This window comes from Brachionichthys hirsutus, unplaced genomic scaffold, assembly GCF_040956055.1.
Source record: "Brachionichthys hirsutus isolate HB-005 unplaced genomic scaffold, CSIRO-AGI_Bhir_v1 contig_245, whole genome shotgun sequence".
In the NCBI taxonomy this organism is placed as follows: domain Eukaryota; kingdom Metazoa; phylum Chordata; class Actinopteri; order Lophiiformes; family Brachionichthyidae; genus Brachionichthys; species Brachionichthys hirsutus.
The window spans coordinates 89,721-110,336 of record NW_027180450.1 but is presented as its reverse complement, the minus strand read 5'-3'; the positions used below and the strand labels follow the sequence as shown (position 1 = coordinate 110,336).

General features: G+C 41.8%; 1 protein-coding gene across 1 annotated transcript in view; it reads left to right on the top strand.

Annotated features, from left to right (window-relative positions):
• Positions 1-20,616, top strand: part of LOC137914989 (rho GTPase-activating protein 7-like) — a 53,459-nt gene that overhangs the window by 7,528 nt on the left and 25,315 nt on the right. Inside the window, exon 4 of the mRNA XM_068758466.1 lies at positions 8,805-8,838. Coding sequence (XP_068614567.1) covers positions 8,805-8,838 — 34 coding nt within the window. The remainder of the gene's footprint in view (positions 1-8,804; positions 8,839-20,616) is intronic.

Genomic DNA, 20,616 nt, shown 5'->3' with positions numbered 1-20,616 from the left:
AATGTTCTCACATTCCTGACTTATGTCTCATAATTCCTGCTTGATATTTGCATTGAGCTCGGCTTTTTTTTGTTTGGTTTTTTACTTCACTAGAGCAGAGCTTTATTCGTGTCGTGCGTCACAGTTGATTTAAAGGACAGAGAGCGAGCTACTCTATGATGTGTGACATGTTCTGTCTGTGGGCAACTTCCATTCCTGCAGTAACCCACGGTAACCCACTAAGCTTAGGTAAACAGTGCTTTCACTACACCTAATAGGAGCTCTTTACGGGGGGAGGCCCCATGAGCTGATTGACTGAGCTGAAGCAATGATGCCTTCATGAAGGAGCTTCTCAGTGGTTAATAGTACTAGGGGACTATTGAGTCCTTTCAGACTCAAGGTGTTGTGATGCCCACTTACCGGTAATCTTTTTGTTTTGTTTTGCTACACAACACAAGCCCTTTAAATGACAAGGCAGATCAATCACGGTTGAGGTGACCAGTAATGGATTTTTATGAAAAAACAACCAAATAAATGATGTATACAGTGAATAAACATGTACAAATAATCAAATCATACTCTGAAAACAAACCTTGTATTGTATATAGTTTGATCAGTGAATACCAACTCAAAGCTAAAACAACAACAACAACTGGAAACATACCAGATATTGAATCACTAGATATGTGCTGTGCCTTTTCATTATTATTTGCATATATTGCCTTTCAACATGTCTTAACAGCATTTTCCAACAAGCAGTTATTTTCAAGTTTACACAAGACAGCAAGAACATTGTGTCAGAAAGCCAGTGGTGAGTGCATCCCGTTTTAAAGGCAACAGAGACATTCCTACAGATTCCTATGATTTATGAGAGGAGTAACATAAAAGTATGCGGGCCTTTTGCAATACAGTCTTAAAGTTGCAAATGAAATAACAGCATAGATCTCTCAATGTGGGTTCAATTCTGAATTCTGAAGATGGGAAATTGATTTTTGACTTAGAAATACTTTTTTTTTAAAAATAAAACATAATTAATTCACTCACATAAACTTAACTATATACTTTGTTTTAACTTCTGAGTAAACTCTTGAAATATTTTCTTTTCTTTTTTTTTATGTATAAGAAATTGGAAAGAGGGTGTACAATTACGTTTGTATTTATCTGGCCCTGCCTCATTGAGCCAAGCTTACACAGGTACTGAGACCATTACCGAAGCTTTCATTGTCAGATGGGAAAGAACGACGTCTGAATTTATATGAATGAAAAACAAAGATAACAACCACTACTTGCCAGTATTTACAAATCTGTGTACTGTGGATGTGTATCTCTAGACGCATTAAAGCGCTGCAAACCTTTGTTGGCGTTGAGAGTCAGTGCCAGAAAAGATTTGAGTGTCTCATCTAATATCTTCTGGATGCTCGCAGAGGAGCGCTCACCATTTTTTTTTTGTGGTAAATATTTATGGACTTCATGTTTATAAAGGCTCTGAATAACGATTTGTTTATCTTTGGTACATTTGCATTCCTTCCATCTCATGATGGATTATGGAAGAGGTAACTAATACTTGTGCTTGTACCGTCCTCCTGACACCTCCTCGCACTCACTATAACACTTTAGTGTTATTGTACCAAGTGCATGCTTGCCTTTCTTTCTTTTATGCAACAATAATAAATGTGAGGTGGCAGCATGTGGCTGCTGTTGATGAGTGAACACTTACAGCACTTTGTATGTACAGTATATACTGGCTGTTGTATAAGGTATTTTTGGTTTTTGTGAATAGATTCTTGGCTCCTCCCTCGATAAGCTGGTGGCTATTGTTAGCCTTCAGCAGGTGGTTGTTATTCTTGCATTGAATTTGGGGCGAACGTCTCGCGGATGTTGGGCCACAGCAGGTGGTTTTTTTTTCTCATGGTGGATTTGTTATTCTTTGCCCACTCTGTTTGTCTGGGCAAGTTTCCATTACTTGCTTGGTGTGGCAGGTGTCGTACAGTGTTATTTCCTTGTGTAGCTTCCTATTCTGCAACAGGTGGCTTTTTCATCACTGGAAGACTTATTAAAAAGGTGACTTTATTTGTACCCGAAGGTAGAATTGGTTTACAGCAGCTACACTTCAACCGTAGTCTGCCGCTGGCACGCCCGGGCAGTGTGGGTGAAGTGTCTTGCCTAAGGACACAACGACAGTGTACACACGTGCCTGAGCCGGGGATCGAACCACCAACCTCTCAATCATACGACAACCCTCTCAACCACTGCACCACCGCCGCCCCATTGAATAATTCAATTCAGGGATGGAGAAACACTAAGAAACATTTCAATCTCCATCATCTTTGTAAACGTGCCAGAGTTCTCTGACTGGTTCATTTTCGTCTGAGTTGGTACGACTATTGAGTCCTAATTTAGTTATACAGTATATTATATTTTGTGCTAATATTAGCTTTCAAGATGAACTTTATTTGTCATATATACTGTATGTTAGTACACAAGGCACACCACACGCATGCATATGCGGGGGCCAAGACATATTTTTTTGTCTGGGTTGGGATTTGAACCATGCCCCTCCGGTCCCCAAACCAAGTCCCATCCCACCGTAAGTACTGAGGTACTTTGCAGGGCGAAAAAAGTACTGAATTGTACTTTGCAGTACTGATTATTCCAAATAACAAATCTAGTTATTAATCACACTTACATATTACTTTTACAATTTGAATAATAAGTCAGATGATTCATTGTTTCAGCTCTGAAGTTTTGCCAACACGTTAGTTGGTAATTGTTTAAAAACCTTTTACTGATTTATTTATTGAGGAAATTGATTGATTGGCATGCTTTTGTCTTGGTGCCTAATCTGGAGCATCAAACCTAAGTCATGTGCGATGCGTGAGCCATTTGTTCAGTGACTATTTTTGGCGCTTTGTGACTGCAGAGGATGTGCCAAGTCAAAGAGGTGGGCGGAGGCTGCCGACCCCCGGCCACCTTCCTTGGAATGTTACAGTCGGAAACAACATATCATTCACCCTGAGTGCAGCGCGTTCAGACCGCAGCTACTGACCAAGGCTCAGACCTTTGCTGTCTGTACATTTAGCACACAGGAGGGTTTCTCATGTCATGTATATTGTAACAGGGGAGGCCCTGTACCCTCCCTCATCCTCAAAGTCGCAAAAATTCTTTAACAGGGCAACCTTTGGCCCCGTGTTTGGACCTTTAAGTCTGTCACCATGGCAGCAGCGCTCCAAACATGTCTTCTGTCATTGCCTTTGGTGGATTTGCAGTTTTGACAGGAGTGCTGAGTAATGTGCAGCTTTAACAAAAGAAACCCATAAACTATAACTTACATTGACACTGCTTTAGGGGAATTGCCTTTTCAATTAATCACCAAGTGATTTTTCTTTTTTGAAGCCTGATCTAAACAAGCATGTTCCCTCATACCTGAAGATTACATCTGGCAGGCAGCGGTATCTCTGCAGCATCGCAATACTTTATAATCACAAACAATGATGATGATCAATTGTGCACCCTGCAATTTGCACTTTGTCTTCTTGCCATTTTGATCAGGCGTTCAGCCCTACTAGTGTATCCTGTAAGCAGTGATATTGGTAGCTGAATTTCCATGTCTGAATTCAACTGAAATGCATTTTTTTTAAAATAATTTATTGAGAAATATTTAAATATAGGCTGACAGAAAGACTTAATTGCCTGTCAGTTGCTTTTGTATGTACAGTATATAGTTCTTTGTCTGTCTGTGGTCTGGTGGAAAATAGAAGTGCAGCGGTTTGCATGTTAAGGTCACTGGCAGATCTCTGCCCTCTTCTTCCTCCATCTTCCGTTTTGGCAGCCTCACTGTCCCAAAACATCCTTTATTCAAACTTTGCCTTCTGTCCCTTTCAGAACAAAAGACACAATTATTTGTTTTTCAGACTTTTATTTATCTCTACATTTGTTCCTGCTCTCTCTTCAATGAGACATCGTCAATTTCATGCGTTGGCAGCAGGGATGATTATGTATTCATCTTAGAGACTGTAGCATGAGTCACCGAGCTATGAAACAACCAGCATTCATTCTGATGAGGGGCGCCAGAGACTCTGGTCACGGCCACGTTGGCCACTTTGTGCGACTGTCATTGTCCCCAAGGTTCGTCCTCTGCTGAGGACAGATGGTACAAGGAGACAAACATAGCCCTGCTGTGGTTTAAAAGAAACATGGTAAGAAAAAAAGAAATCAAAAAAACAAAAGGCTGGTGTTTGGAACAGGATGTGGAAAATGAACTTCTCCTCAACCCCCAAGAGGAAGTCGTGTTTTTCCTGTGGATTCAAGGCTATACCCGTCGCATGAAGCACTTAAAGAAGAGGAGAGAGGTGCATAACCTTCAAAAGGTTTTTTTTTATGATATGATGATCATCAGCAGAGCAATAGCCCAAACTATACCATTTATGAATTGAAAGTCTCCACATGAATCAGACCTATTAATCGTAAACATATCATTTTGTCAGGTCAAGATTTCCTGAATTGATACACATAATTGTTTTGTTTTAGTACCTTTGCCAATGTCAAACGTCACATAAAGCTTCAGGATGATGGCGCTTTGTTGACAGTAAATCTTAGGGATGACTGGAAAATGCAGGCTTCTGGAAACATGCATGCAGCCCACTGATAAATCACAGAGCGAACAAACACACTGAAGGCACTCTCACACGCATAAATAGATGCAGAAACATATACATTGGGATTCATCACAAACCCAGACGCAGTTCAGGCGACACCATCCACCATTTATGTGACTTTTATTAAAAAGCAGCGCTTCAGAAAAGCACATTTCTGTTTATTTATCTCTATTTGTATTACTGTTAGCCTGAAGTTACCTTACTTGACCTGATGCACCCTTGAGTGCCTTCAGTTTTAAAGGCTTATGATGGCATGCGATCTGTCCGCCCTTTTAAAGGCATTTGTTTTTCCATCGAAAGTGAAATACATTATTGCAGTATTTGAAACTATATCTGTGCAAAACATGTGTTTACAGTCAGATTACCCAGCAGTCGGTGTTCTATTGTAGTGGTGAATGCAAAATCGTTGGATTTCTTTCTTGAAAGTAAAAATAAAGAAATAAAAGAAATTTGAAAATCCTCCACTGGTCCTGCTGGTAGTGGCTAAACTGTGTGTCTGCTGCAGGACTGCAATGGGGCCACTAGAGCCTTCCACTGAGGACAGTCTAATCCCTCTGTGTTGTTAGCCAGTCTCCGATCTCTCCCAAAAATGTGAGCTGCTAATCCACAGGCTAGGACCGTTGGTGCAGTTGGGATCACATGGCGTATCCCTATTAATGCTAGTCCATAAGCCACAAGTTCAACCTGGTGGAGAGTGGGAACAGGTGGCACTTTTTGTTTCTGTTAATTAATGTAAAAATACAGGGATAGAATAACTTGATGTGTTTTTATTCTTACCATCGTAGTTTGCCTTTAGGGAAGAAGTAAAAATGATCTAATCTCATTGAGGTAAAAGCTAGTTTCATAAACTTCGCCAGATGTTTCCTGAAACCAGAAAGCCGAGGCTTTGGCTTCCTCTTGTAAATAAGGACAAAAGAGTATGACTGTATGAACGTTTGCAAAGCCACTTTTCTATTTTAGTCAATGTCACATCATGCAGATCAGATCTTAGCTTGTGTCTATGTACGTGCACAGATGGCACGGTAACCTCCAAGCACAGCTTAAGGCTAAAACAGCACTTAGCCATGCTATAGGCTTTGCCTGGGGTTTTAGCTTCACAAATAATACCAATTAATGCTAGTGAGAGATTTTAAAGCGTCGTCATATTGAGTACGGAGTTGTTTTCTTTTCAAATAGCTGTTCAATCCAACATCTGGACAATAATACACACCTGATGCAGGAAATGTTCCAATGCATCATTACACCTTTATATATTATCGCATCACCTCCTGTTGTCAATCTGCAAGCAAGACATATGGAAGCTATTAAATTGTGTAACGAATGGGGATGCAGGGGAGAACGGCAGCGGGTGGGGGGGGGGGGGGGGGTCAGTGGACTTTTCCGAAATGAGAAGCTCTAAAATTAAATTGTTTCCCACGGTTTTCTCAGGGTCGACAGAGCATGGGGAATAAATTCTTCAACAAGTGCAGGGCAGACCTGATTCATACCATAGCATTAAAAAACGCTGTGTATTGTTGATACACTCACACACACGCACACACACACACACACACACACAGATGCACAATATCTTTCTTCCCTGTGTCAGAGTTACCTTAGACATTAAATGCTGGAGCCACCAGCTTACTTGACCGTAATCCATCTGAACCAATTTAGCTATTTGGTTTAAGTGCTGGAGAAAAAGGTCTGGGTTAGCCTGAGCCCCCTAATCCTTGGTCAGTACAGACCATGGGTGGTCAAACACACCACTGTCTCTTACACACACACGCACACACACACACTGCAGCTGCACTGCAGGAGGGGCCGAGGCTGAGATTGGTGGAGTTGAGAGAGGCACGGCGGATTGCTCAGATTTGCTGTGAAAGAGCTTGAACATCTTGCCCTCAAGCACACGTTGTTGGAAAAATATTGGTGATCAAAAAACTGGCTGAATATCAAACAGCCTAAATACAGGTCCCCCCCCCCCCCATCCGTTAAAATGTGTCTGTAGAGTTTAGTATTCCTTGGTCAGCTTCATACTTGTGGAAAAACGCAGACCAAACCTTCACATTCTTATTTTAAATGTAAACCTGATGGCTTCACAGACAGATGCTGACTGCACTGTTACCACCGCTTTGTCTTCACTGCATATAATATCACAAATTCTCCTGCAGTTGTAACAAGTTTGACTATAAAGATGTAATGAGGCATGTATGTACGGGTTGATAGACGATGCGACGGATGTACAACAGGAGCATAAAAGTGTTTCATAATGAAAGTAGATACAACTGCTTCTTGTATCAGTGATGGCACTAATGGCCCTGAAGTGCTTCACCACACAGACACATGCTTGCTGGTCACTGCACACGTACAGTACATGCATGTGTAAGACGAACACGCCTGCGCCTCCACACATCCCACTTGCAGTAAATTAGTGGTAATAAACGAGGCAGCTGATGTGTGTGCTTCACAGCTCGCTGGAGGACACCTGACACACATGCTGAGGTGGTGGGGGTGTGGTGCTGCGGGGGTGGGGTGGGGGGGTCTGACCGTGGTGCTGTGAAAACACTCGCGAGTGGGACTCAGTATTTTCTCTGTGGTGTCTTTTTTTTTTTTAGGTCATTAATCAACAGTAAATCCTGAAGCTATTTGTCCACAGGGAGAATTTTAATCACATTGTCCTGAAACGTGACCCTAAAAGTGATTAAATGCTCTTTTTGTCCGCCCGTTTTGTGCAAAAATGTGATCACACACTTAGATACGCTCACACATGCACCTCAGCAGATGGACTTTAAGATAAAGTGGGTTACAGAGCAAATCAGAGAACTCTCCTACTGGCATCTAAAAATCTGAGAGACAGATTAGATTGGGACTAAAGCAATTGATCCAGTGTTAATCTGCCACATAGATTAAGGCATTGTGTCACACTCACCACACTGTCTGCAGCTTTTGGTTTGCTTTATCATAAAATTGAAGGGGCCGCTTGATATTTGAGACGTAAATGCAAAGAGCCTGTAGTGAAATTTCTGCTTTTTGATTATTCATTCTGTTTTCAACACAGAACATACTATACAATCCATAATAAATTAAATAGCAAATTGAAGTCGGATTTGTTCATCTCATTGGATCAAATGGTACAGAAAGTACCATTACAGATACAGAAAGTTTAGCATGGATTATTATTCATGGCTTGCATATTTTCTCCCAGCAGCATCCAAATTCCACTCTTTCATCTGGCAAATATTTCATTTCTGGAGTGATAACATTTTTTTTTATAACATTCTTCTGTCAAGCCTCTCTCGTTGGCTAGGAGTGGAGATGGTGGTGGACTGTAATCGCATATGTTCAATTAATCCTCCTCTGCCGTGGTTATCTATTACCCACTTATCTTTAGGAAAAGTGGAATGAATTGGAGTCATTCTGGAATTCTGGAAATGTATAAGATCATTTAGAAGTTTCTACTGGGTGACTTTTCTCATTCATTTGAAGATCTAATGCGATTGTGGAAACCTTTGTTTCATTACCATCCAAATACACATAAACAAAAATTAACAGTGTTAAAAATCAAACATGGAGGAGGAGGAGGCATTTATCCCATGTAGAAATGCATTGCATAAAGCGATTAAATTATTGAGAATGCGCCATATCCTCCTTTCCCTGCCTGCTCTGTTCCATGGAAGCGATTAAAACAGATCAGGGTGTGGACGTCTGCCAGGGAACCTGAGGTCGAAAGTCAGAAGCAAAAAGAGACCTCCGCATTCCAACTAACTGCCTCCACGCCCACCACTCCCACCCTCACACAGACACACCACCAACATAGACACACACACACATACACACACACACACCAAAGAAATAGCTGCTCGATTTCTCTCACAAATCCTGTATTGATTGTTTTTTTATTACATTTTGTTAATGCTGAGAAACTGTGGCATGAGGTATGTGCTGTGATTTGCTCTTCACGGAGGTTGTGTCATTATGCTGTTTGTTCTCACTTTAAATCATTCAATATTAGTTCGGGTTGTCTCTGTGGGTTCATGTGCTGAACAGAGTTGCTTTTATTCAATTCAATACTAAAAGGACTAGTTCATGCAATTTTCTGAAAGGATGATTTTATTCACACTAATGGATGACACAGACCAAGCCTACGTGATCTCTGCAAATTATTTGTCTTTTCTTTTTCTTTTCCAGGACAAGTCAAAAATTCCTGAGAAACAAAAAGCTGGTGAGTCCTTGCTGTGGTTTTTTTTCTTCTACATTTTGACTCACTGTTGGTCTGCAGTTCATCTGGTGTCTGTCTAGTCTGGTGTCAGGTGAAGAGGTGATTAATAGCATTGTCCACTGTAGACAACATGGGGGTGGGGGGGGGGGGGGGGTGGAGGAGAGGCTCTGGTTCTATCAGATTCTGGATGCTTGAATAGATAAGATCCTAGACTCGTCTACAAACCGGCAAGCCAGTCGCCTTTCAAAGATAAGGGCCCGACGGGCTGCCACATCCGACGCCCAAAATGTCTGACGTATATTTTCCAAGTTTTACCCTCAATGTCTGCTAAAATCAAAAAGTCATACATACATGTAGTTTTGTGATTAGCCTTCAATGATGATTCTTCATAATTTCACAGTCTTGATATTTTATGTCATCGCTTTTCAACGCTTGCCGTCGCCGTCATTATTCATGGCTCTTAAAGACAAATTAAGTCTGTGGCGACTCCCCCATGACTGTGGCTCCGACCTCCCTGTCAGCAATCTGCTGGTAATGCACGGGGTCATCGACAAACGATGGATGGACAAGCTTACTGTCAGACAGCTGGCAGGGGAGCGGTGTTCATTAACTCCCCCCCCCCCCTGTGTTGTCAGTCCACAAGCGTAGAATACCAGGAGGTGGCTCGACGTAGGGACGAGGTTTTCCCACTGCCCCCTGCCCTCTCAACGCCTGGAGTCCTCACTCACTGTCTGTCGGTCTGTCTCTCTATTTACTGGCACTTGTTGAAAACCGCTGATGGGAAATGCTCAGAAGCTGTTGGTATGTTTTTTTCTTTCTTGTGTATGCACAAGCTCAGCGATCACTACATGCTCAGCACCAACTTCCAAGAGGTGAAATATTCTATGTGATTTTTTTTTTTTTATTCAATTAATTCAGCATGACTTCCTGTCAGCACATTATGTAATCTCCATCTATGGACCCTGTGTGATGGCACCCTGGCTCCTGGAGGGGGTTGCTGGTTTGATGGGAGGTGGTGATGTTTTGGGGGTGGGCACAAAGCCCAGTGTTCATTGTGTCACATCAAAGACCCCTCTGTATCGCTACCATTTAAGCCCATGGGAATGACACATTTGTGACTGTTACATCACACACCACGGCCCTAAAAGGCTCCTGCTGCTGCCCCATCATGAAAGGCAGCTCATTGACGGCTCATTTTACTGTCTTGGCTACAAGGGACGCGCACCGTCGATCAAGAAGATGCTTCCACAGCCTCCTGTAAGAGCAGAGTTGATGACTCTGGTTGCACTTTTAGTTAGTAACCAGTGTCAAAACTTTCCATGTACATAAAGAGAAAATATTGACATGCTGCAAAATTAAATAAAAAGTGACAGCTTTTTGTTTAATAGTGTTTTATTTATGGAGCTCTTATAGCCAGAAGCATCACAAGAGCTGCAGAGAGCTTGTGCATGGGAATGAAAAGAATGGCATTACTCATATTATCCTGCATGATGATAAGGACTCTCATGCAGTCTGCATGGCTCTCCTTATAATCAGTTAGGCACCATCTGCTAAATCATCAAAGTGAAGCGTAAAGAAAGGGCAACCGAAATCATTGTCTTGTTATCTGTGCATTGACCATTTTCAAGCACAATTAAATGCATGTCAGGGAAAAAGTATTATATTAATCATTGATTACATATTACTGGATTTAAGTTTATTTCTAGTGTTTTACTTCAGAAGACTATCAGCCTTTCACCAAACATGAATGTAATAGTTTAAAATTAGATTCATTAACCATGAAATCATACGTTTAGCCTTTGACGGAGGTGCTAATATAACACAACACATTCATTCAGTTTTGTATCCTTGTTGTTCTTTTTGTACCAGAGCACCTCAAGTCAGATGTATATTGTCAGACAGATTGGCCGGTGTTTATCATTCGGAACAGCTTGTTTGGTGCTGTGACCTCGCATCCTCCAGGAAGGTCACCGGATTACTCAATGTCAGTGAAGGACAGTCTAAAGGCTAAGAGGTTAACAGAAGACAGGGATTGATAACGTATCAATACATGGCATTCAAATATTTCACGTCTATTTCTTAATGATTGAGTGGCAGTACATTTCTATTTTTGTGTTTGTTTTTTATTGTGTGGCCTTCTTTACAGTCATCCCATGTACCTTCACTCCTTAGGACGCCATGGTTGATTGTTGGGAAGATGTAGTATTCAGTAATAGCTGCTGGAGGACTGGGGAATGGGATGAATGCAGGCACAATGAAGTGAGTCTTTCATTAATACCCAAATGCTGTTTAGATACTAAATGATATAAACTTGAAGAGCAAAAAAGAAACAACCATTGACGTGCTATATTGACCTAGCGGATCATTTTGAAAATGTCTTTTGCAATCAGAAGGCTGCAGAAGAAGGCCACAGTGAACGTGTGGCCGTCCTCGGTCCCAGTTCTTGTCAACACCACACAACCAGAGATTTCAGGACCTAAGAATGGACTATCATTTTTTTCTTTTTCTTTTTTTGCCTTGATTGTAGCTGAAGTTCGAGGCACCATGCCGTGCCTTCCTGATCTAAATATAAACCAGTGGGAATATATAAACAGAACACAATGACAGGCAAGCCAACCAATGAAGAGCAGGGTTAGGGTAGGACCCTTTTGTCTGGACGCGTAGACTTTAATAGAGTTTAAAGTGCTGGCCTCCGTTGAAGGTGGAGCCGAGAAAAAGTGAACAGGAAGTAGTTTTATGGCCTCACTGGAGTCCTGTATGGGAGGGGTTCTCTAACGTCTGGGGGGGTTCCTGTGAATCATCGTTTGGCTGGTTTCCTTTTGTCTCCTGCTTCATGTTTTCTTTACGGTCATTCATCTCTTCTTGAAAATCCGTGTTTCAGTTCATTGAGATTTGCTAACAGTTATTTCATCACAGATGGATTCTGGGAATTGGCCATTCACTCATCCCATGATTCAAACTTTTCTGTATGAAAGACACATTTTGAAACTGGAAAATGAGCACATTTTCCCAATTTCCTGTTAATTCAGAGAAGTTCACCGTGGAATTGGTTAGCTTTCATACTTTTGCCCTTTATACTGTGTAACAGCATGTGCTTTGAAGACACTGCACTCATCAGAGAAGGCGGTTTCACAGATGTAATAAAGCTCCCATGCCCTGGATCCAAAGTCAATGACAGCTCAGGACTGATGTTTCTGTTTTTGTTGCTTGTTCCAGCTCTTTGAATATGCCTGATCCCGCTTTTCTTTGCCATCTGTTCCTACACCGTACCTACAGGAGAACTGTCTCTGTACAAGGTCACATTCCTCGCATCCCCCTCGTCAGCCTCCAGCAGCCTTGACACCTCCCCTCCTAATATGACTTTCTCCCTGGCTTCCTGTGTGGAGACTGGCACTGTAACATGTTGTAGCTCATTCCATTTACATTTCACACTTAGAACCTCTCAGTGAATACATTTACAGATGCAGATGTTTCCCTTGGGTAAAAAAAAAAATTTAATCTGCATGGATGTAATTGATGTTTTGCTATTTCAAAAAGTCCACAAACGTTGTATGTTTCAAACACTTTGGATGTGGGCATCTGTTTGTTTTACAGACTTCTGGTTGAATCATTGTGATTATCAGCAAGTGTCCCTTTTGTTTAACAATAAGCTCATTAAGAGTAGAAAAGAGTCATTTAGAGCAAACCAACATTTTTCAAACCTACTTTGTTTCACCAATTTATTTAAAGAACATGACCAAAAACCACTTTGCTTCCTGAAGCGATTTGGGAGTTCTTTCTTGGGGAATTTATCTCCCTATAGCTGTAGGACTCTGAACAGGAAACCACTACACGAGGGGGAATTTTACAACAGGATGCTGAACTTACAGAGTTGCAGCAACAAAAGTCTGAAAGAAAAAAATGAGCTTTATTGAGCTTTATTTTTCATCCCCTGATGTGCATGAAAATCAAGAAGTGCTCTTATTAGAAAATGGGCCAATATCGTATTTATTTATTTGTTTTTCAAGGATCAACCTCATTATGTAGGTTTTACTATACTCTGTTTTCTCACTAATGCCTTGAGGAGCACCTGTACAGGTCCCTCCTTACTCTTGTGATTATCACTTTCACTGGGATTTATTATTGACCAGGACTCATGCCTAATCTGAATCCAGCAGGCACTTTCATCCACAAACAGGCAGTTGTAAATCTCCCAGTGTTGACAGGATGAGGTCTGCATGCTGTCCCCAGGCTAATGAATCAGCCCTGGCTCAGCAAGACTCTCCTGGATGGTTCATTCCATTCTTGTCTGCGTTTAGGGGTTTGTCTCAAACTCATTGTTTGAATAAGGTATGTATGGGAAATGTTGTGTTTTGATAGCTCAGGGTGTCTGATAGCTTATTGTATATTTAGTTCTTCAGTTAAGTCACACACACACACACACACACACACAGATGGTGTGATGGGACCAGTCAGAATGGAGAGTTATATGAAAGAAGGGCAGTGGTGTTGAGCGAGCTTGCCTGATAGCAGATTAAGACATCAAGCAGATGGTCAGATCAAAGGGATTCACACACAATTACAGTCACATTTGTGGCACACCCACTCATACATACTTCAACATCCCGACACATTTTTGGCCATACTGTAACGAATAGAGTATAGGGCATTGTTTTCACAGACGTTGTGAGGATTGACTCTCATATACTGTTTACATACAGCTTTTGAAGTCCTTCCATGGTCCACCCCTTCACCTATTTTTCACCCTTGGTCTCTATTTCTAGGTTAGTATTTTGGCAGGTAACTCTCTCTTGCCCACCTTTCTGTGGAAGTCAGATGTATCTCCTGATATTTCATTGTTTTCACTCCTCTTGGGGCATTTTGCCTCTTCATCTTGGGTCTAGATGTGGACAAGTTACAGTAATATGTTGTCAGGATATCAACACCGGCCTCGATTTGTATTTTGAGTGACTCGGATCACTTTGTTTTCCTGCATCCCATCGTAATGCTCATTTATGACGCTGTGAAAGGGGCCATTGCGTTACAGAAACATTGTTTGCAGGATTGTGAAAAGCAAAGGCGCGGGAAGCTGGTCTTATCAGTTTCAGCCAACCTCAGGCGACCATAAAGTCAATGGGCCACATCGAGCACAATGCTATCAGCCGGCTGCAACAAGTCAATGTTGGGTACATTACCTTCACTTGCTGAAGCAATTAGTATGACTGGCTTTCTCAAGTGTGAGCTCAGTGTGGAATGTAATGATGGGCAATCTCAACAGCACATGCTGCTCACAGTTACACACATATACACTCGTCACGCTCAGATAAATCGCTGCCACTTTTTGTATGTTGAGTATATTTATTCGACAGGACATTTTTTAAAGTTATTTTACTGTGCAGTACATTTCCCTAGGCTTTCTGGCTTAAAACAGAAATTAGCACATCATGACACAGCGAATACGCAAGTAGTTTTTTGTTTACTCATTAGCTCCTGAACTAATATGAATTCACTTTGGTTTTAGCTCTGATTTGGACTCTACCAACTAACAAGAAGCAAATTTGACTCTTTAGATTCTACATGTTCACCAGCTAGTCCTTGGCTTTCTCCAGCTGCAGTTGGAGTTGAACAGGTGGGGTTAACAGAGCTATTTTGCACTGCTGTGTCTGGAAATGGCAATAATTGCCATGGTTCCCAGGCAACTTTATGTGATAAATGGACCAACGCAGCAAAATAAGTGATAATCGTGCAGGTTTTCTGATCTTTTCACACTACAATAATATCTGCACTCTTGCATGGAAAACGAATATAGTAATTATATGGATCGTATAGGATCAAGTGAGTGAGTGCATGAGGGGAAGTGAGTCTGAACAACTGGAAAAAGGAGGATGGAGAGATGGTGTTTGTGACTTTAAAGCACTCAGATATTCACAGAGGGTGCTGGAGCTTGTGTCAGAAAACACTCACACACGCACGCACACACACACACTGGCAGAATAGAATATGAGAGCAGTGCAGCATCGGCTGGATGTATCCCAGCCGTTGCTGCACTAATGCTTGCTGCAGCAGACAGGAGACTACAGTCCAGGGTGGAGCAGAACAGAGTGATAAAGTAAAGGTAGGCGAAGCCAGACCAGTGAATATTATAGCACAGAGAGGAGAGAGAGGTTATCATTGTTTACTTTAAGATTGATATTTTGCAAGTTATATATTTAAAAAACAAAAAACATGCAGGTTTTTGAGGCTAAAAATCATACAAACTCTATCTGATCTAATCGATACGAAGAACGTTCCAGTCGACCCTGACCATCATGTCTCGATCAATGAGGCTGCTGTTGCTGCAGAGGTCTTTCAGCGACCACATCAGGACCTCAACCTCTAAAGCCATAGATTTACTCAGCAAGACAACCCGAGAGAGTCGACTGGCAGGTGAGTGACGAAAGCAGAAACCTGCATCCTGCATGCATGCAGGTGCTTGCGTGCTGAATGTACAGCTGGAATCTCCATTAAGAATTATTTAACATGGTGCATAGCATATGGGTGGGGAAACGGCATTGTCATTGTTTTAGCAACAGTAAGTGATGCGCTTCGAGGTAGATCAATAGACAGCATTCAGCGGATGCTTAGGGGATGCTGTACTTCAGATCAATGCGAACAGAATGACTCAATCACTTCTTGACCCATTGTTTAAGATAATTGACTTGTTTGTGTTCTATTTAGCTTTATTTTGTACTCTATGCCACAGCAGGGTGTTTTGTTGGTTGGTTGTGTTGCTGGAAGCGTTTGCACATTCTCTCTAACATTCTACCACAGTTGCTTGAGAACCGGTTTTACCCATGCATAACTAATGAACACACACACACACACATTGGGCTGAGTGCTTCAGAATAGGCTTCCAGCTCCCCGGCTACCTCGCTCTTAAATAATACAGATTGTCATCTCTTAAATAAGAGCAGCAGTATAGAAAATGGATTAATAGAACTGCTTTCAAGCAACTTCATCCACGAAGACAGGCCACATATGGTACGGTGGGCTTGATTTGTTTATCTTGAAAGGAGTCGACATAACTTTCCCTCCTAAACAAAAGGTCCTGGTCAGTGCTGAAGTAGAGAGCACGATGTAATAAATGACTTCTAACAAATACTGTTCAGGTCAGGTTGTTGGGACTTAGCTCGCTGTTAAATACAGCGACGTGCGGAGAGGGAGGTTCATGGCTGGTGAGATGCTTACGTTTAAACAATCAGATTTGCAAACGTATGACCCTAGAGAGTCGCTAATTCCCCATTCGTTTAGCAGAAGTTAATGGGTTATATAAAAAAATTCAGCAGTCTTTACACTTTTAATGAAACTGTTAAAAGGGCAAAGCTGGAATATTATTCTCATCTCTCCCTTTTAGGCCAAAGGTGTGGAATTCCAACAAGACACTAACAGATACTTTAGTATTTAGGTTCCGCACAAATGTGGATTTCACCTACTTCATCCGTTCATTAGTAATAGTTGTTAGAATTTTAGAAAATTGAATCACAACACATGAAGTGTTCAATCGGATCTGCTTGTGATGACTTGGACACCCCAGCAGCTTTATGTGAGCTCTTTACCCGTTTGGTGGGCCAGATTTAGCCCGTTGCTTCTCAGTATGCCTTCACATTGAGGCCAAGCTGTTTAATTTGTGTGTCTATAAATAGCACCTTCCTTATTATTTTATCAAGGCAGATGAATAACTCCACAGTCTACTTTTGTACCTGCATCCCATCCAAGTCGGGAGAATTTGAAAAAGTAGGCCAAGAGCAGTACGTGTTTCCTGTCATCTGGTTTTAAATATTTTATGAAAGCCAATGTGCGCCTCCTGAGGAAAGCGTGCCATACTTAAACTACTGCAACAATCATAAAGTGTATGTGCGTGCGTGTGCGTGTGTGTGTGAGACTGATTCATAGCATACCTAACAGCGTGCACAGACTTTTACTGTGTTATCATGGGTAAGAGTCGACTATAAGATTTCTACTATAAGATTACACCCGAGCTCGACGAGACATGACTGTGGGATACGTGCCAGGGACATACCGTATTTTCTCTCTCTGCCTCATCTGTTGATTTTTATTATTGTGTGTTTGTGTTTTACAGTTTTTTAATCAAGTTCAAAAGCATCTGTGTGTGTGTGTGTCTAGCGGTTTTCTTCGAAATTTAAAATGTTGAAATTAATTCTAGAACCTAAATGAGGATTTATTATCATAGCATTGCGACTGGACAGTAACCCACTCGGGTCAGTTTGCTGAGGTGTCATGCAGCCAGATCTTTTTTATCTGTTGTTTGACAAAGCAATCCACTTACAAGCCTTAACTCCCAAAGGAGATGAGCAGCAGGTGTCCAGAACGGCACAGGTGATGCGGATGAGCTGATGACACGGGCGTGGCGAGAGGAGAGCAGGAGGGTGGAGCTATGTGGAGCAGGAAGCTCTGGCTGGGTTCCTGACAGTAAGGATTATGTCGTATTGCTCTGGTAATGAACAGTTTATTAGTTTTCTTCCGGTCACTCTGACTGATTTTCCAGTTTATGGGTGACTGGTAGTCGTCTTTCACAAGTGCACTGGAGATGGTGAAAGCTTTTGCCTTATCTATGATTGAATTACCTGGGACCCTTCAGCACTGTTCCTGCTCACCGATGTTATAAGTCTCCTTGTTTCTGCCCCTGTACTCTCACACGGCCGCTTGTTTCGGAGACTCTGGAATGTTTTCCTAAACCCAGCGACTCCAGCGAGTTCCAGCCAAACTTGTTTACTTTGCTCGTTCCACCATGCTGCACTCTCCTTCGGTGTGTTCTCACTTTCTCCTCTCCTCTCAACTCGTGAACTCTCTCAATGAGTCTTTTGACACTTAATATAAGACACCCCCTCTCTGTTTTATTGATCCAGCAATATTAGTATGAGTCTGTAGCATTACACGAAATAATGGTAAATAATTTTGCATGGCAAGTTGGTTTGTCTCTATTTTGTGTAGAGAACACAATGTCAAGACACAAAAGTAAAGGTAAAAGCACATACGGCTAAGTTAAACATGAGCTTTCAACACCGTGAGCTGTCTGCTGATTCGTCAGTGGAACCCTAATCAACAGACACTTTAATTATTTCGGTTTCCCTTCAGCCTCATCATCACTTGAGCAGGATGTCTAGCACTTTTCACCAAGACTCAGAGTAGCCCACTTGATGCACGCTCTTGACTTCCTAATGTCCCGTTTACTGCCAGGGCTTTAAAGCTGCACCTGGAAGGTAAACGCGATTGTTCAGCACAGAACTTGAACAAACACTCATCTCCTTCATAGCCTTAAACATCCCAGCTGGAACAATGAGTCTGCACTCTCAAGTGCCCATTGACATTGTGCAGCGACGAGGAGCAGATCCCTGTAGAGCTGTCGCTCACAGAACTCCGGATTTGGCAAAACTTGGGATTCCCAAAGTGGCGAGCACAAATATTTGCACACATTGTGGGATTCACTCCTGCATCAATGCTGGGCAGTGTCTGATTTCACACTGCAGACTTTCAGGCCGGTTTGCTACTCCTCCTTTTCTCCCTACACGGGGGGCAAACAATCTGCTTTTGATTGTGATCAGTGTTTCTTTGTTGGTTGTGACGCAGCTGTCTTTATTAATTTGAGTGCCTTGAGTCATTTTCGTATGGAGACGGAGTAAAAATGAGCTTTAAGCAGACCAGAAGTTGCATTTAAAAAACACATTCCGGATGAATCTTTTCCAGATGAGGACTTAAATTATGTTCTAGTGCCCCTTAAAATTGGTCTCATCTCTGGTGGCTTAACTTCCTCTTGGGGTGCCTGAACTTATGGTATGTTGTTTGTTTATTCTCTGGTGGGCCTTCATTTCCTGTGAGTCTGCTTCTTTTTGTGGCTCTAACATGTCTCAGTGGGTTAGCCATTTTTAATTAAACTCAGTCAATCCACGGGGGATTTTGAGCAACAATCCTGATGCTCTTCGTGGCATTTTTGGGGGGTATTTTCTGTTTGTGCATTCACCAAGAGCCGATGCAAATGACACTGATCTAAAATTCGCATGCCAAATCAGAAATATCTGTGAGTCCGGAGAAAACTAACTCAATTGTCAAAACATGAGAAATTAACTTGCAAATAATCAGAGGTCGGTATGCTGTCCCGGCATTTTCAAAAATGCAAACCCACTGACAAGTTTCTGACGTCTTCACACAAGGCACCCTGTGTTTATCATCCTGAAAGTGGCCTTTCATCTTAAGCAAGTCTGTATCTAATGAATTGCACATGTAATTTTCCACAAGCAGACAAATTAAATGCGAGACAGCAGGTTCCCCTTAAGGAGGCGTATCCATCTTTACGTCTGATTTCAGATATTTATGGGGATTTTATCTCTTGTTGAGAATTCAACTTTTGGCATTAGGCTCCAGATCATAAAACAGCATAAGCTACAACTAAAAAACAAAAAAGGGCACACAATGGAGCACATTCCGCTGCAGACGGCGCTTTCAATTACATTAAACTGATAAAAAAAAGAGTTTTTTTCCTCGGGTACATAAATTCATATTATTCCCTCTAGTATTTTATATGTTCTACATTCTCTGGATCCACTCCAAAAAATTAATGGGTTCCTGCTTGTAACATGCTCGTCCCTTCTTCCAAATTTCATCAAATTCCATCTGTTAGCATGTACCGTATGTAAAAACCTACTATGTTCGCCAGGCATTTATCGAATAAATAGAGTTGTAAATGGTTATGTTTTCCGATCTCCAAATGTAGTCGTGGCGTTTTGGCTAAGATGTTGCTTATTTGTTATTTACAGATCATCACTCATTCTGATTTAACGTTGAAAACCTTCTGGAATGTGTCTGCTGTTCTAGGGCGCATCTTTCATGCCCCTGCTGGCCCTGTTCTTTAGGAATCTCAAAGAAATGTCTGGGTCAAAGCTCCAATGTGACATATCACGAGATGTGCTCCAGACGACCGCAAAAACGGCATGAAATGAATTCGGGGCTGGTCGCACGCACACACAGATCTGTCTGTGGCAACTTTACAAATGGTTCACTGTTTCAAAGAGTCATAAGACAAGAGTTGGTCCCGTGTTAACATAGCTGAATTTTGATTTGTGCTCCTTCCAGCTCATCCCAACAGAGACCTCCGAAGAGCCTTAGCATAATCTCCCTTTAGACTGAGGTGCCTGCTAAATGTCCATTCCGTCTTGTGATCGATAAGTGTTGCTGGTGACCTTTCACCTTGTAATCATTCAGGGATCGTAACCTCTTTGCTACCATGAATAGGTGAACACAAGGCTCCTGCCTGAGCGTCGTCTCCCTCCATGTCCAGGCCAGTCTTCACTTTAACTCTTTAGAGCCCACAATAATACCAGTGCAGGAGTGCTTAGAATGGGGATGCTGGGTAAGTGACACGTTGACAGCTTAATGTCTTTTGTGTGAGAGTGGCTACGGTCGGGGTCTGTGGCAGGATGTGTGCCCAAACTTTCTGGACTTAATACCTTGACAGGTAACACATTTCTCTTCTACTCCCTGAAACATTTTTTTTTCTTAATTAGGTATTTTTTAAAAACTAAGTAGAACTAAGTATTGTTATAAACTAGACTCCGTTCTGTTTGATTTTGCTTGAGATGATTTAAAAGTTACTCCTTTTTTTTCCCTAACCAAGATTCTCCTGCGTGCATCTGCCCCTTTCTGGGGTAGCTCTCATTTGAGTGATAATGACTGGCAAACAGGCATTTGTCTCTCTTTGCCTGTCTTTCTACAGCTTCAATAAAGCTGTCATGTGAACCACTTGAGTGG